This window comes from Onychomys torridus, chromosome 14 (genome assembly GCF_903995425.1).
Source record: "Onychomys torridus chromosome 14, mOncTor1.1, whole genome shotgun sequence".
NCBI classification, from domain to species: Eukaryota; Metazoa; Chordata; class Mammalia; order Rodentia; family Cricetidae; genus Onychomys; species Onychomys torridus.
The window spans coordinates 55645347-55661144 of record NC_050456.1 but is presented as its reverse complement, the minus strand read 5'-3'; the positions used below and the strand labels follow the sequence as shown (position 1 = coordinate 55661144).

Sequence of the window (15798 nt, the reverse complement as noted above, 5' to 3'; positions counted from 1 at the left end):
CAGATTTTATAGTCATATGGACTTGGTTCCAACTCTGTTTGGCCACATCCTTGCTCAGTACACTGGGGTCTAAATTAGTGGGACTTAGGGGATGGGAGTGTGGCTGAGCAGGGTGCTGCCTAACATGCTTTAGGCCGCATGCTCAATCTCCCACACAGCAAAAATGGTAATAATTAAGTTTTGACGATGAAAATTCCTGACCGTGGGAGTTTATTAATCCAGAGAGGAAACAGCAAGGCTTCGAGCTCTTTCTATTCCCCTGGCTACCAGCGAGAGGGAGTGCTCCTGTTGGCTGGAGAACATCATCTCTGGTTGGTTCTCGTCTGTCTCTTCGCTGCCTCCTCTCAGAGGGTTTGGCTGCACAATTTAGTTTTGCTTTTTCCTTTCAAGTGAGGCCCACTAAGGTTCTGACACATCTTGTGTCTGTGCACATGGCCAGGTGGGTCTGCCTATGCTGATGGACTTTGACCCAACTCTGCCACTGCCAAAAAAAAAAAAAAAAAAAAAAAAAAAAGCCTCCAGGCTCTGTGGGCCCAGCCCACAGGCACGCTCTATGCATCCAAGTTGAACACTGTCTTCTGTTTGCCCCCACAGGCTCCAGATCGTCTCTTCTGGCTTTTGCCCAGGCTCTTCCTCTTCCTCCAAAGCTCTTCCCACACCCTGCTTCACCTGGCAACTTTTCCTCCCATTCCTGCAGTTGCATGACATGGCCCCTTCTCGGGGAAGCTTCCCCCAAGTGCCCAGGCCTGCTGGCACCTTTCTTCATTGCTTGTCAGAAGTACCTAACACTGAGGTCTGAAGGACCCTGTGCCCAGCTCTGTACGTGCATAGATTGCCTAAACGCATGTGGTCGGGAATGTGGGCGAGAGCTCCTGCCATCCAGGGAAGCCAAAGGGCACGAGTGCCTCTGCCTGTTCCACTGGTCACAGATTCTGGGGCCAGCCCTGGCTCTTGGCAGGCTGGCGGGCTCATCAGTCGGGTGCTGCCCCTGCCTTACCATTCACTGGGTCCGTCAATAGCTCCCTGCAGCTCTGTCTGCACCGCTCTGGCCAGCGCCTGTGCCCTGGAGGCAGCTTTGGGTCCTGAGGCCGATCCCCAGCATGCCCCTGCGTCTACACGGCTGAGGACTCTGAGAGATGGACCTCCCTGATCGAGTGCTTCCGCTCTGGCTCTCTCCTCTCTGGCTCTCTCCTCTCTGGCTCTCTCCTCTCTGGCTCTCTCCTCTCTGGGTGACTTGTATTGACTGTCAAGCCAGAGTTGGATCTTCTCACCCCATGCTTCAGCCAGGGCCACGGAAACACTTGGACCTGGGCCAAGTCCTGCTGCGTCAGAAGAGGGAGCCCAGGGGTCCCGGCTCCTCCCCAGTACCCAGGGTAGTCACTAAACACTGGTGCCCCCCCTCCCACGTCGCTGGAGTGAGCCACCCTTGCAAGCCCCCACCCTCCTGACTTGTTCCCAGGGTGGAGGCAGAAACTCACAAGGGAGGTGGGTGTGGAGGTCGTGCTGCTTGGCTCCACATCAAAGACAGTCTCAGCTTCTTCCTCAGGCTGCAGGGGAGGGAAGGGCGGTGTATCACAGGATGGAGGCTGCTGCCCCTTGCCCCCCCCCCCACAATTAACACTCCAGCCTCTGGCTTGCTACCTTGTCCCTCAACTTTTTCTTTTTCCTTCCTTCCTTCCTTCCTTCCTTCCTTCCTTCCTTCCTTCCTTCCTTCCTTCCTTCCTTCTTTCTTTCTTTCTTTCTTTCTTTCTTTCTTTCTTCTCTCTCTTTCTTTTCTCTGTCTCTGTCTTTCTATTTCTTTCTTTTCTCCTCTGTCTCTCTTTCCTCTCCTTCCTTTCTTCCTTTTCTTTCTTTCTGTTTGGATTTTCAAGACAGGGTTTCTCTGTGTAGCCCTGGCTGTCCTGGAACTCGCTCTGTAGACCAGGCTGGCCTCTGCCTCCCCAGTGCTGAGATTAAAGGTATGCGCCACCACCACCCAGCTAACTCTTTTTTCTTTCTAGACCCTCAGAGCAGACGGGGTGGAAGCCTAGAAGAAACAGAGAAATGATTGGGATGCCAAGAATCCCTTTTGGAATGTTCTGTTCCCAAAACCATAAAGGGGGAAATAATCGTAGTTGGAGTGGGGCTTCTGCTCTAGCTGTTCTTTGTCTAGGGATCCTCAATCAACTTTACCAGGTTCCCTACCACCCTTCTTCTCTAGGGTGGCACAAGGGCAAACAGGTCTGGTGACATGATAGTATAAGTATAAGCCTGTGGGGTGTGTGTGTGTGTGTGTGTGTGTGTGTGTGTTGGACTGTGTGTGTGTTGAAGGAAAGTCCATTATGGCCCTACTCTAACCTGGTGCTCTGGCCAGCAATAGTGGTGGGTGCTTGTGCTCCGACCGAGTCCCAGATATAAACAGAGAGAGCAAGAAGAAATGTTTCCAGAAGGGTCCCTCTGCAGGGTACTGTGCAGTTTTCAAACTTTCAGGTTCAAACCAGTTTTCTTTTCTTTATATACATTGGTCAGAAAGGAAACTTTTCACTGTTATAAACAACCAGTTATTGTAAGCAGAAAGTCAATTAGAAAGATAAGTATGTAATTATGGAGAACAAGAATTCTGTTTCATCTGTTGGGAATCATTCCAGTGTCCCAGCGTTGACGTTCACTCTGGGAAATGCTGATGCAGATACCCGGCATTGCCAGCAGCAGGGCTCTGAGATGGTGTGCATGTACTTTTGTCTCCAGGGCCTAATGATTAGCCTTGGCACCTTTGTCAAAGTGCCAGAGGACTCACTAGAGACCCCTCTAAACAGACAGCCTCCAGTGCCTCAGAGCCTGGGTTCCATTCACCACCATCCCTGTCTCTTTCTATTTCTCCTTCCTCCCCGTTCCCTGAGCCCTTGCCATGATGCTCACAGTAGCTGGACCAGACTCCAGTGGTGGGACTGACAGGCCAGCAGCAGCCTGTTATTTGGAAGAGGTGTTGGGGGGAGGTGGTGTCTTTGGATGGCCACCCTGAGTTAGTGCATGTGAGCCCAGAAACCTTGGTCTAAGAGAAATACCCACCCCTCTTGTCCTGTTGTGTTCTGGGGACCAGGGTATCTCAGAGCTATGTCCTCAGGACCAAAAAAAAAAAAAAAAAAATCAGTGATGTGAAGGGCAAACTGGCAACTTACCTCATACTTACGGACAACCCGGAGCTTCCCCAGAAAAATCCCAGAAAAGGCAATCATCACGGAGATGATGAGGGAAGACAAGGAGAAGAAAGTGATGGTGTGGGTACCTGCCAGGGAGAAGAAAGGCTGTGGGCATGGAGCTTAGTGCTGGAATTGGGATAGAAAGCAGGGCCACCTGCTTCAGAACCTGCATAGGACCCCTGAGCTAGGGCAGAGAAACCCCTGCACAGTGCTCCCCACAAGAATGGGCATCAGTGAGCATGACATGGTAAGGGTATCTTTCTGTTCTACTTGGCCAGTTTAGAATGTGGCTTATTGTGGATTCTACAGAAAATCGAATTCGGATGGACTTAAATTACCCACACCAATGTCCATTAAACAAGTCCATCTTGATCTGCCAACTACTTGTTCCCGTGGTTCTTCAAAAGAATCTGAGTTACCCATTCTGCTACTGCCCCTGTCTCTGAGCCTTCCTTGTTTCCACAGGCCCCGTGCTAACCAGAGTTCAAAAGCTATCTACCTATTTCATGTGTGAATATTTGATCTCCTTAGTGGCAACAGATTTTTTGAACAAGGTCAGTATGGAAAGTCAACTCTCCAGTCTCGGCTGACTGCCAAATGAAGCTCACCAGTGCATGGCTAGGCAAAAGCAGAAACTGGTAAACAACCTTACCATCCAGCCACAGAGGGCTAACAAAAGCTGTAGCCTCGAATGCAGCTGGTGGAAGGCTGCGTTCAGACTCTTAACATATGAAACCATATGGAATGTAATATGCGGATGAAAACTTAAGATTACAAGTTACAATGTGGTTGGTCACGATTTTACAAATAACAGTAAACTAACACACACCCTCATTTTGCTCCCTCTCCTGAGCAAATGCCTAACCAGAGTCTGGGAATAAGAAAAACCACGCTCTGGAAGGGATTATGGGGAACAGACTTTGGTCTTTGTATTTTTTTTTTTTTCTGTTTTGATACTTAGAAAAAGACATTAATGGGTTGGGGGGATGCCTTCCCAGTGGCAGGGCAAACCACACAGGTCAGGAAATGGAAGTTACCAAACAAACGTGCCGTGAGTGTAATCCAGGGTGTCATTCTGGTGGAGGAGAGTGAGAAAAATACACCCCAGGAAGTTGTCATGGGAGGGGAAAGTCAGTGGAATTGGGGACAGCCTAGTGACATGGGTGGCCCAGCTGGGAGGAAGCTGAGGAGCTCCCGGTCTCTGGTCCCTGGGAATTTCTGTGAAGGTGCCTCTGGGTTCCCCACAGTAGGAGTAGCATCTTTGTGTAGCCAAAGGGCTTGGAAAGGCTAGCCACCATTGCAGAACCTGATTCCCTTCCAGGTTCTGGCAAGCCCACGAAAGCAAGTATCTTATAGGCTCCCCGAGGAAATATCATGGGAATGGAGTCCAAAAGCTCCTATTCTATTTTCTGCCAATCTACATTTAAAATGAAGAAATGTGACATTTCTTACTCAAAGCCAAATCTACATCATTTGGATTTTGCCTTTGTCTCTGCCAAGTTCTGCCAAGACTAATGCATGCACTGTGGCCCAGAGCACTCGCTGGACTTGGCCAAGTCCTATGAGCAATGCTCTGCTCACTCTGAGCTCTCTTCTTCTACCAGAGATGGTCTCAAGGGCCTCACAGGGTAAAGGTCAGACAGAGATGGGACCACAGAGCAGGCTGCTCACCCACCTACTCTCAGGATGGAGAAGAAGAGCATCCAGAAGAGCCCCAAGAGTGGTGCAAAAATGGCCTGGTAGACGGCAGCCATGTGGATCTGCTCATTCAGTTTGGTGGGCGCGTAGGAGTAGTACATGTTATAACGGTCTGTGATGTGCTTCATGCACAAATAGAGCAGCCCTGAGGACCCAGAAAACAGAGACACATTCACTAACAGGGTAGGTCTGGGCTGCCCTCAGACACCTGTGGATCTGAATGGCCAGACTCAGGGCTGTCAGAGTAGCAGGAGTGGGGGGGGAGGGCTGTGGGAGACCTACAGCGATTACTTCTGTGGCCTCTAGAACTGATTCTGCCAGCTTGGTGATGTCATTCGTTCACACATGCATTCAACCAACACCTCTTGTTAGCTGCCATCCAATCAGTTCCATGGCCTAGCCCTGTCCCTGCCACCTCCCTGCCACAGGCTGTCCCAGATCTCCTCCTCATGCTCCAGGAGGTAGCCTGGTGCTGTGGAGCTTGGTTCCTCCTTCCATTTCAGAAAGTGTAGCCCCGAGGGTACCTCTTAGATCACTCACCAAAAGGGACAATTATAGGGCACGTGATGCTATATGCCATCACCACGCTGAAGACGTTCAGCATCCACGCATACTCTCGCCCAAACTGGAAGTCCATGGCTTGGTTCTAAGGTAGAAGGCAGGGGTCACCCTGAAGTTACCCAGCTCCCTCATATTGGATGCTTCTGGGAGCTCTAGGGAGCTGGCTGGCAGCTCAGTCCTAGAGGCAATGTTTCTTCCCTTGTTGGAGTCCAAGAAACAGCTTCCCATGGTCACAAGCCTTTCATCATGGGTCCCAGTGCTCCTGGTAGACTCCTTCTTTTCCCTCCCACCAGAGCTGAGGATTGTGCTCAGAGAAGGGCTGGCCCTCACCTTTCTGATGTGGACTCTCTCTGGCTCTGATCTGGAAAAGAAGAGGCGGGTACAATACGTGCAGAGTGACCCCAGGCGCATTAGCTCCATGCCGGTGCCGAGCAGAGCAGCTGTGATCACGTAGTTGACAAAGAAGGCACCATTGTCTGGAAGGAATACGCACCTGGAAGCAGGGGAAGGTGGGAGGCAGTGGAAGAACAGGATAAGGGAAGAGATGTTGGGGGAGGAAGAGAGAAACAGTGGAGAGAGTGGAGAAGAACAAATATCCATAAACAGCCACTCTGAATAACAGCATTTTTATCAATGATTGGCCACATATACGATGGCAACCTGTAAGGCTGCATGCCCCAGTGAAGTGGTAGGCATTTTCTTCTGTGAAGGTACAGTTCTCAGGCACACACATAAATGTAAACACATAGATAACAGATGTATGTATGGACTACATAAAATATGATTTAGAATGGATCTGTTAGATGTCTGACCTTTTAACAGACTCTGAATTCTGAAGATACACAGCCTTGGAGGAGAAAATATGACATCTTTTGAATTTTTTTTTTGAGACAGGTTTTCTCTGTGTTAACAGCCCTGCTGTCCTGGAACTCACAGAAATCCACCTGCCTCTGCCTCCCAAGTTATAGGATTCAAGGCATGCACCACCATGCCTGGCTTAAAATTCTTTTTAAAGATTTTTTATTATTATTTTTAATTAGGTGTATGTGTCTGTATATGGATACGTGTACATGAGCACAGGTGCCCACAGAGGCCAGAGGCTTTGGATCCCCTGGAGCTGCAGTTACAGGAGCTTGTGAGGCACCTGGAATGGACGCTAAGAACCAAACTCGGGTCCTCTGCAAGAGCAGTCCATGATCTTAACAGCTGGACCATCTCTTGAGCTCCCAAGACGACATCTTTAGCTTCACTGATCTCTAGTTGAAATTTAACCATTTCTTTCCATGAAGAACCTTTGCAACACACCACAGGGACATTAGCTGCTGTGACTCTGAAACCAACTGAAATCCCATTGCCATCATTGCCTACATCTTTTTATGCCGCTTATGCAAAATGATAGCAGGTGTTAGATAAGCTGAAAAGTATAGTGGGTAAAATTCAGTTGTCCATTGACGTGGACTTGAGCCAGGCGGTGGTGGCGCACACCTTTAGTCCCAGCACTCACGGGGCAGAGGCAGGCAGATCTCTGAGATCGAGGCCGGCCTGGTCGGCAGAGTGAGTTCCAGGACAGTGAGGGGGCTAGATAGAGAAACCCTGTCTGGAAAAACAAACAAAAACCCCCGAAAGCCTGGAGGATGATGTGGCTAGCCAGCTCCCACTGGGAGTCATTCAGCTGCTGCTTCTCTGAGTGTCTTTAGTGCACAAAACACCAGGGTTGCAAAGAACACAGTTATATTGACACAGAGAATCAAAATATTTTAAAGGCTGGGAAGATGGCCAATCAATGGAGTGTTTTCTGGGCAAACACAACCATCCAATTTGATATCTAGCACCGGCAAAACCAATGGAACGGTGTGGGACATGCCTTGCAATCCCAGCTCCCTAGCCAGTCGACCCAATCAGTGACCTCCAAGTAGAGACTCTGACATGAAAAAAAAAAAAAAGTTGACAGCTCCAGGGGAATGACATCCAAGGTTGACTCTGGCCTTTACATGCGTGCACGAGTGTGCACATGCACCACCACCACCACACACACACACACTTTTTTAAAAGGGAGACCTAAGCATGTCTGACATTTCTCAGTGTCCCCATCTACACAATCAGGTTAATGTTCTTGACCAGAAAACGGCGAACCTCTGGCCATATTTCAGAACTCCTTCAAAAGGTTTTTAAGGGCAGAAGCTAGCTTAGTGGTAGAAATTCGCCTAGCAAGCTCAAGACCCTTGATGTGATTCCCACAGGAAGCTGAGGCAGGAGAATCTTGAGCTGAGTAGAATCCAACACTGTTGAGTGAGTAGAAAACACTAATCATAGTCACGCTTCACAACATTTGTAGTTGACTCACGAGCTTTGCTTTATCATAAGTGAAGTGTATTGAAGACATACTCCTAGCCAAAGATTAACCCATTCACCTTAAAAAAGATGACTTTCTATGATTAACAATGTCAATTCAACTGTAGAAAACTTAAGAGGATTCTGGTCCTTGCCTCAAAGAGCAAGCTGTAGAAGGTGAAGGTCATTTGCATTGTGTCTTTGAAAGCTGGGGTTTTCAAATACTGTAACCGTGGGGGGAAAAAAATCCACAATAGGCCAGATTTTCAACATAAGGCACACATTATCATAGATCCTGCCTCCCAGTTTTAATTTTCTTATTCCAGGAATTAATCAGCCCTCACACTGATGTCTGTAAATAAACAAAAAAAAATGTAACTTTACATTGCTTCTATTTAAAATGTAGTATCTTATTGATGGGTTAATGAAGACAGCCACAAAACTGTCAAAACATTTTGATAACTGTATTTATTTTATCTTATGTTGAAATGGTGGGTATAAGCGTATGCCTGAGTGTGGGTTTGTGCAGGAAAGTACAGTGCACAAGGAGGTCAGAAAAGGGCACTGGACTCCCTGGAGTTGGAATTACAGGCAATTTTGGGTCACCTCAAGGGTTCTGGGAATCGAACTCTTGTCTCTGCCAAAACAGTATACACTCTTAACCATCAAGCAATCTCCCTTGCCTCTGATAACAGTGCAATCCATGTATTTTACACACTTACATACACCACCCACAGTGGGTGAAAACTGGAGACAGCTTAATCAGCTTTGTGGACTGTACCAACAGGAGGTTCCTGGGTCTTATATTACATTATATTCATGCAAAATCTTATCAGTGAGGAAAACTATATGGAGACCTATGGGATCCCCACCCTGTACACCTTTGTGTTAGTTTTTTGTGAAACTCCAATGATTTCAAGGAGAGGTCCCTGGGCTTTACCAAATTGCCAGAGGAGAACCACGGCCCAGGCCAGGCTTCTGGAGATGCTTCCACCTGCATCCATCTACTCCTGGGTACCAGTGATGCAGGGATGGACGAGGGAAGGGTACACATATCCACCTTAGTGCAGACACCCAGAAAACACCGTGTACACCCAAGAATACTCACTGGAACCTGATGGTCGCATGTTCAAGATAGTAGATGTCAAAGAGCCAGCGCAAAAACACATTCAAACTAGAACAAAAAACCAAACCAGATCTTCAGTTACAGTGTTCATGTGCTACAGCCTAGGGCTCGATTCCTCTGCCTGACTTTCTGCTTTCCATCCTCCCGCACCAGTGCCCTGAGTCCCTGGCTTGGTGCTCGCTGGCCAATCATCCTGCCTTCTTCCTCCCCCCCCCCCCCCCCCCCCCCCCCGAGACAGGGTTTCTCTGTGTAGCTTTGCGCCTTTACTGGAACTCGCTTTGTAGACCAGGCTGGCCTCGAACTCATAGAGATCCTCCACCTGGCTCTGCCTCCCAAGTGCTGGGATTAAAGGCATGCTCCACTGCCGCCCAGCCTTCCTTTTTAACACTGGGTCATCTGTGTAGCTTGCTGTGGTGCTTCCAGCTCAAGGCCACCTTCTGCAATAGATCTTTGCCATCTCCCTCTCTCTCTTTCTCTTCAACTTCCCATTTTTGTTGGCTGCATTCTCCCTGTTCTAGCTGTCGGTCCCCAGGCAGGATGTCTTGTCTTCTGAACGAGGCAGAGTTCAGGGCTGACACTTCACAGTTTGCACGATACCTGCCTCAAGCTATCTAAGCCTGTGGGACTGTGACTAGAGGAGACTTGCAGCAACCAGGGGAGGCCTACAGTATCTGAAAGGGCGTTTCAACTCTAGGCTGAGCCTGGCTGAGACAGGGAAGATACTTGAGAGCGAGGTACCTGGTGAGCCCCATGGAGGGCAGGATGACCACCATAAACACCAGAAAGATGTAGCATTTGTGCACGATGATGATATTCTGACTTGACCTACAAGGAAATAAAGAGAAACATTTATCAGTGTGAGAGACAGAAGAATAACTAAAGATCCGAGCCAGGCGTGGTGGCGCATGTCTTTAATCCTAGCACTGAGAAGCAGAGGCAGGTGGATCTCCCAGAGTTCAAGGCCAGCCTGATCTACAGAGCAAGTTCCAGGACAGACCCTCTCTCAACAAAACCACACAAAGCAGACAGACAAAAAAATCCAAGAGCTAACTACATAAGACAGGGAGCCGGAGGGGGAGAGGAAAAGCAGCTGACCGCACAGCCCAACGTGCTTTTCACAGAGCACTGTGAGCGGTACCGTATCTGGAAACAGCGAGAATGAACAGTATGATCAACTAGTCATGTCTGTTCTGGGCACAGGAAGGAGACAAAGGACATGCCATGTATTTGACAACTCTGTATCACAGACACATTACCAATGATACTCAAATCTTTGGAGAATTTTAGCATTTTATGTGAGCCTTGTCCTTGACTATAGGACAGACTAGTAAGGATTTCTATTAGGTAACCCCATGTTTTACCACCTGGTAGAGTGGCAGGAATTTTGGATGTAGAAAATCATGGAGAGATGACTCAGCAGTTAAGAGTCCTGACTACTCTTCCAAAGGTCCTAGGTTCAATTCCCAGCAACCACATGGTGGCTCAATACCATCTATAATGAGATCTGGTGCCCTCTTCTGGTCTGCAGCCATATATACAGGCAGAACACTGTATACATAATAAATAAATCTTAAAAAAAGAAAGAAAGAAAGAAAGAAAGGAAGGAAGGAAGGAAGGAAGGAAGGAAGGAAGGAAGGAAGAAAGGAAGAAAGGAAGAAAGAAAGAAATCACTTTTGAGATCCATTGCAGACATTAGGCCAAAGGTAGGCCCTTTACTCAGCATATGGCTAATATAATCTATCCAGTTACCTACCACCATAGAAGTATTAGCATTAATACTTAGAAATTAATAAATAGAAAATCTCTTGGGTTTGGAAACATTGGTTCTGTCTGAGCCAACTCTGCCGGATGTCATTGAGTGCCTGGACTCCTGCTGTGGCCTTGGCTGCTTGCCTGAGGCTGCATATGAACCTTCTGAATTGCCAGCATTCGTGCCTAACAGCTCTGTCCCCTCTGGGTAGGTTGGGGGCAGAGAGGGCCACCTCAGCCGGGCTTGGTTTAGGCCTCCTTCCCCTTAGATAATAACCCTTAATCAATATATCCAAGGCCAGAGGCCAAGAGACAGCCAGGACCTCTGGTCATTCGAGATGGTTTTAAACAGCAAAGCCATCACCCATCAGTTTTCATCCTTTAGGCTAGATGGAAGGCCCCAGTGCTAGGCAGACAGGAAAGAGGAAGAGGCTGAGGGCAAGGGGGTAAGGGAAGGAGCCCCCAGCTCACCTGGTCCAGTGGGCCTCTAGGAAGGCAGAGAAGTAGACCACCAGAGGCAGTATCACCGTGAAGGCCCAGAGCAGTACAGAGGGGAAGAACTGGGTCACGATTGGGCTCTGGAGGGGAAGCAGAGGAGGGCAAGAGAGGCATCAGCACAAGCAGCCCCTCCCCCTCGCAGGCTGCCCTGGTTCTCCCCTAGCCACGCCTCTGCACCTTCAGCCCCTTCAAGAACAAGCTTGTTTAACCTGAGGTTACAGAATAAGTCTGACCTTCCTTAAGTGTCTTCCTGGCCAGAAGTTCACCTAGCTGGACCAGGCAGAGGCTCACACCTCAAGGTCAAGTGGGTCCACAAGGGGCTTCTATGCTCGGGGCATGGGAAAGGCAGCCTGAGGTTTCTTTAGTGACTTTGCCCTACAGCCAAGGTCAACTGCTGTGACTCATGTGACTCAGGGATATAGCACTGCATGAACTATGATGTGTGAGTGTGGCGACAGCATGCAAAGGGTCAGGAAGGGGGAATGCCTAGGAGAGCAGAGAGGTATCCAGCATGCATATGGCCTGGGCCTCTTACAGATTTGAGACAGATGCAAAAGTGGTATGGCCATATGGCCATACATGTGTGCGTATATGAGTGTGTGTGTGTGTGTGTGTGTGTGTGTGTGTGTGTGTATGTCTATGTTCCTGTATATGTCTGTGTATTTGTGTGCATGTGAGTGTCTGTACGTGTGTCTCTGTGTGTTTGTGTGCATATGTGTGTCTCTGTATATGTCTGTGTGTCTGTGTGTGTGTGTGTGTGTGTGTGTGTGTGTGTGTGTGTGTATGTGTGTGTACATGTACGAGGGATGGGAGCGGTGTCAGGGGGTGAGTGGGGGTGTGTTTCACTGGGAATACAGAAGGGATGCTATAGGTGCAGAAGTGTTCTGGCTCATTAGAACAGCATGAGATGCACAGGATTTGAAGAACTAGGCCAGTGTTCTAAGTGGAAGGCATCCTCTAAGCTAAGGAAGTGTTTTGACAGGGCCAAGGCTATAGGCACCGGGACAGGAAGGAAGCAGACGCAATGCTTTCTTACCCTCTACTCTTACCAGAAGCCAAGGAAGCCCAGTGAGAATAGAGATGCTAATGTCTGCTGTACCCTCCAGACCCCCACGTGGCTTAGAGTGGCCTGATCTATCAGTACCCTCTATGCCCGCATTCACTGGACCACCCATCCTCTGATTCACCCCAGGACCTACCCACAGCTCCTCTAACTCCCAAGAGGGACAATGGCTCACATCCATCCTATTTAGAACTCAGGGCCTATGCCACCACTCGACCTCCCCCATGCCGTTGCTGGAAAAGTTCGGAAACCCTGTCCCAGGGAGCCCCCAGGCCTGGCCTGAGCAGAGAAGGCACCTGCAAATTCTCAATGGGGCGGGTGACGTTGTACATGTCGATGGTGTTGATGATGATGGCGGGCGTGGTGAGGAAGAAGAAGAGGAAGAACAGGAAGGTGTTGATTGCGATAAAGCGAGCCCACCAACTGAACCGGCGGATGGACAGGTGCTTCCTGGGAAGGGGGCAAGGAGAAGAGCACATTTAGGCCAAGGTCTTAGTCCACAGTGAGAGAGAGAGAGAGAGAGAGAGAGAGAGAGAGAGAGAGAGAGAGAGAGAGAGAAATACTTTTTTGTGGCCCCTGGGATTTCTCCTTAGGGACACCACATTTGGAAAGGGCCAGACTATGTCTCAAAGGGTTAATGAGGAGCTACATTGAAAAGTTTCCCCAAAGTTGGCCCCTTCCATGCATATGGTAAAGGTGGGCATGTGCTAGGCAGGGGCTGCGATACTCAAGAAAGCACATGGCGGAGTCCAGCAGGAGCTGGGTTTGGATAGTTCTGAGTCTAGTCCCCATGGACTCTCCGTTGGGCAATAAAGGAGAGAGAATAGGCCCTGTCCTGTAGCCTTCTTCAATCTCAGAGACAGAGACAGAGATGCAGAGAAGGCTTACCAGATGATGTCTTTGGGGTGAGGGGCATGAGCGACCCTCCAGTGGTAGTTTTTGACGATGGTCGTTACTGAGGACTGCTTGGGGTTCATACCACACTGGATGTACTTGTAATCCTCACAGATTCTGCAGAGATGGAACAAAGAGAAGACATAGGTCTGGGGTAGCGGGGAGGAATGCTTCAGAGAATCACCATGACAGTCCCAGGCAGTGGGGTTTACTCCACCTCTTGGGGATTCTCAAAGCCTTCATTGAGTCTCCCAGGACCTTAGAAATGGACAGTTCCTAAAGCACAGCAGCTGTGGGGAGAGGGGTATTGGAGGTGTCTAGACTAGCCAGGACAAGGAGCAGGCTTCAGGGGCCTCAGCTGCTGCCCTCCATTAGCAGCAGTAACAGTATACAGATGAGCTTCAGCTCAGGTCAGCATCAATAAGCCCAGGTTCCAGAGTTCTTTCCGAGGCCCCAGATCTATGCTTGCCAGTGAGGAACAGAATCTTAGTTGCACAGATTCCTAAATTGAGATGTAACTGGAGAGGGTACATGCTGGTATGAGAGCCAAGTCTTTCACCTTCTGACACATCTGCTGTAATGAAGGCACAGAGCTCTGCCAATGGGTGATGTCTTAAGAAATGGACAATCTTGTCTTGTCTAGGGGTTTTGCTTTATGCAAAACACAAACACAGATTAATAATAATAATAATAATAATAATAATAATAATAATATAATAAAGAATCTATATGTCTCTTGCCAACTCATTGAGGAGTGAACAGAGCAAAAATCAGTAACCAAACTGGACATAGAAGAAGTTTGAGGGGCCGGGCGTGGTGGTACTTTTTTAATCCTAGCACTCAGGAGGCAGAGATAAGGAGATTCCCTGAGTTTGAGCCCAGCCTCATCTACAGGGGGAGTTTCGGACTACACAGACAGACTTTGTCTCAAAGAACCAAAACAACAAAAAAGAAAAAGATAAAAGGCAGGAAGGAAGGGAGACAGGAGGAGGAGGGAGAGGAGGAGGAGGAAGAGGAAGAGGAAGAAAAAAGAAGAAACTGTTGTTGTTGTTGTTGTTGTTGTTGTTGTTGTTTGAGGGGATAGAGAGATGGCCCGATGATTAAGAGCACTGGCTGCTCTTCCAGAAGACTCAGGTTCAATTCCCAGCACCCACATGGCTGCTCACAACCCTCCGTAACTCCAGTCTCAGAAGATCCAATGCCCTCTGCTGGTCTCCTTGAGCGCCAGGCATGAGACTGGTGCAGAGATGCATGTAGGCAAAGCCACCATATCCACACAACATAACATGAAATCTTTTAAAAAAGAAGTTGGAGGGTTCAAGTGACTTAGAAAATCATGCACCATTGTTTGTGACTAAAATCTAGGCTGTCTACTCCTTTGTAGGGTTGAGTGGAAGGATTCACTCTACATAGCACCCACACATTACAAGGTTCCCATGGGAGAGAGGAGGGCCCCACAATCCTTTTGAGACCAGTTCTAGAGTTCCCATACATTTGGTTTGGCACCAAAAATCCTTCTAGAACATTCTAAATGGACTGGAATTAGTTTCTTGTTGAGATGAGATTATTAAAGCCTGGGACAGAAGAAAGAGGAAGGCCTCTGGGCAAGCCTACAGCAGAAGGGAAGAAAGGTCAAAATGGTCTTCTCTCTCTTGACTTTCTGACTTGTAGTAGGAGATGGTGACGCACATGGAATGGAGGGGATGGCTATCATTCTTGGCAAGAGATCACAGTCTATGCTGATGGTGGGGAGCATCCCTGGAAAGCAGTTGAGGCTCACCAGAAAAATGGTATGGCCATGCTAGGGACTGCAACGCAGCAGCTCCCAACAAGGAGCAGAGAGAGCAGCCAGGGGCACACACAGCAGCCAAGGGGAGGCTTGATCCCCTATCCCTTAAGCTGGGTGGGGATACAAGAGTGGGGTCTGAGAAGCAGAGCCCACAGGGTTGGGAGGCTCAGAGCCGCCTGGCGCCCCTGCCTCTTGTGCCTCACACTATCCGAGTTTGAACTCTGTTCATCTGAGACCCATGACATCCAGCACCCACCGTTTTACTGTGCTGGCATCCTGGAAGGTGACGAAGATCAGGTCAAGCCGCTTCAGCCGGACACGATTGAGCTCTGCATTGAACTCGTCAGTCAGCTGCTCCTCCAGCTCACTGTAATACTGCTCCGCATCTACCTGGGGCAAGAGGAGGCCCTCAGAGCTGGAGAAGCCAGGACCAAGGAGGCCTGGCTCAGCCCCAGGGCTCTCCCATGCAGCAACCCTTCACCCCTGGAACAGCTACATGACTCTTCAGTTCCCCACTTGCCCTTAGATCTGGGGACACTGGGGCACAGTGTGTTAGTGGATGCTTCAGACCCAGATGGACTTCAGAAAGACAGAAGAACACGCGGTTGTATCAGGGGGCGGACTTTCTCCTTTTGGCCTGACTGAAACAGGAATCCAAGTGCCCGAGACCCCTCTAGCCATAGTAGTCAAGGGACAAAGTGGATTCTGTATCTTCAACTGCTTCTGCCCTGCTGGCTTTGGAAGCCTGAGGCTTGGTCACCTATTACAGGCTGCATGTTCCCACTGGTCTATCTATCTAGGACCAGAAGGCAGGCAAGAGTAAGCCTCCATGGTTGTCCTGGAAGGGAACCCAAGAAAGGCTTTAGCTCCTCTTTACATCTGCAAGGATAACGAGTTTAGGTGAGATGGA

The 15798-nt window shown here is 49.0% G+C and overlaps 1 protein-coding gene across 2 annotated transcripts in view; it reads right to left on the bottom strand.

The window, feature by feature from the left end:
* Tmem63c (transmembrane protein 63C) overlaps positions 1-15798 on the bottom strand; it is a 76716-nt gene that overhangs the window by 2350 nt on the left and 58568 nt on the right. For both annotated transcript variants that reach the window (XM_036205897.1, XM_036205898.1), the window contains exons 13-23: positions 15145-15278; positions 13094-13216; positions 12502-12655; positions 11116-11222; positions 9634-9720; positions 8878-8943; positions 5769-5931; positions 5418-5523; positions 4855-5022; positions 3159-3265; positions 1479-1547 (exon numbers count right to left, since the gene is read on the bottom strand). In XM_036205897.1, coding sequence (XP_036061790.1) covers positions 1479-1547; positions 3159-3265; positions 4855-5022; positions 5418-5523; positions 5769-5931; positions 8878-8943; positions 9634-9720; positions 11116-11222; positions 12502-12655; positions 13094-13216; positions 15145-15278 — 1284 coding nt within the window. The remainder of the gene's footprint in view (positions 1-1478; positions 1548-3158; positions 3266-4854; positions 5023-5417; positions 5524-5768; positions 5932-8877; positions 8944-9633; positions 9721-11115; positions 11223-12501; positions 12656-13093; positions 13217-15144; positions 15279-15798) is intronic.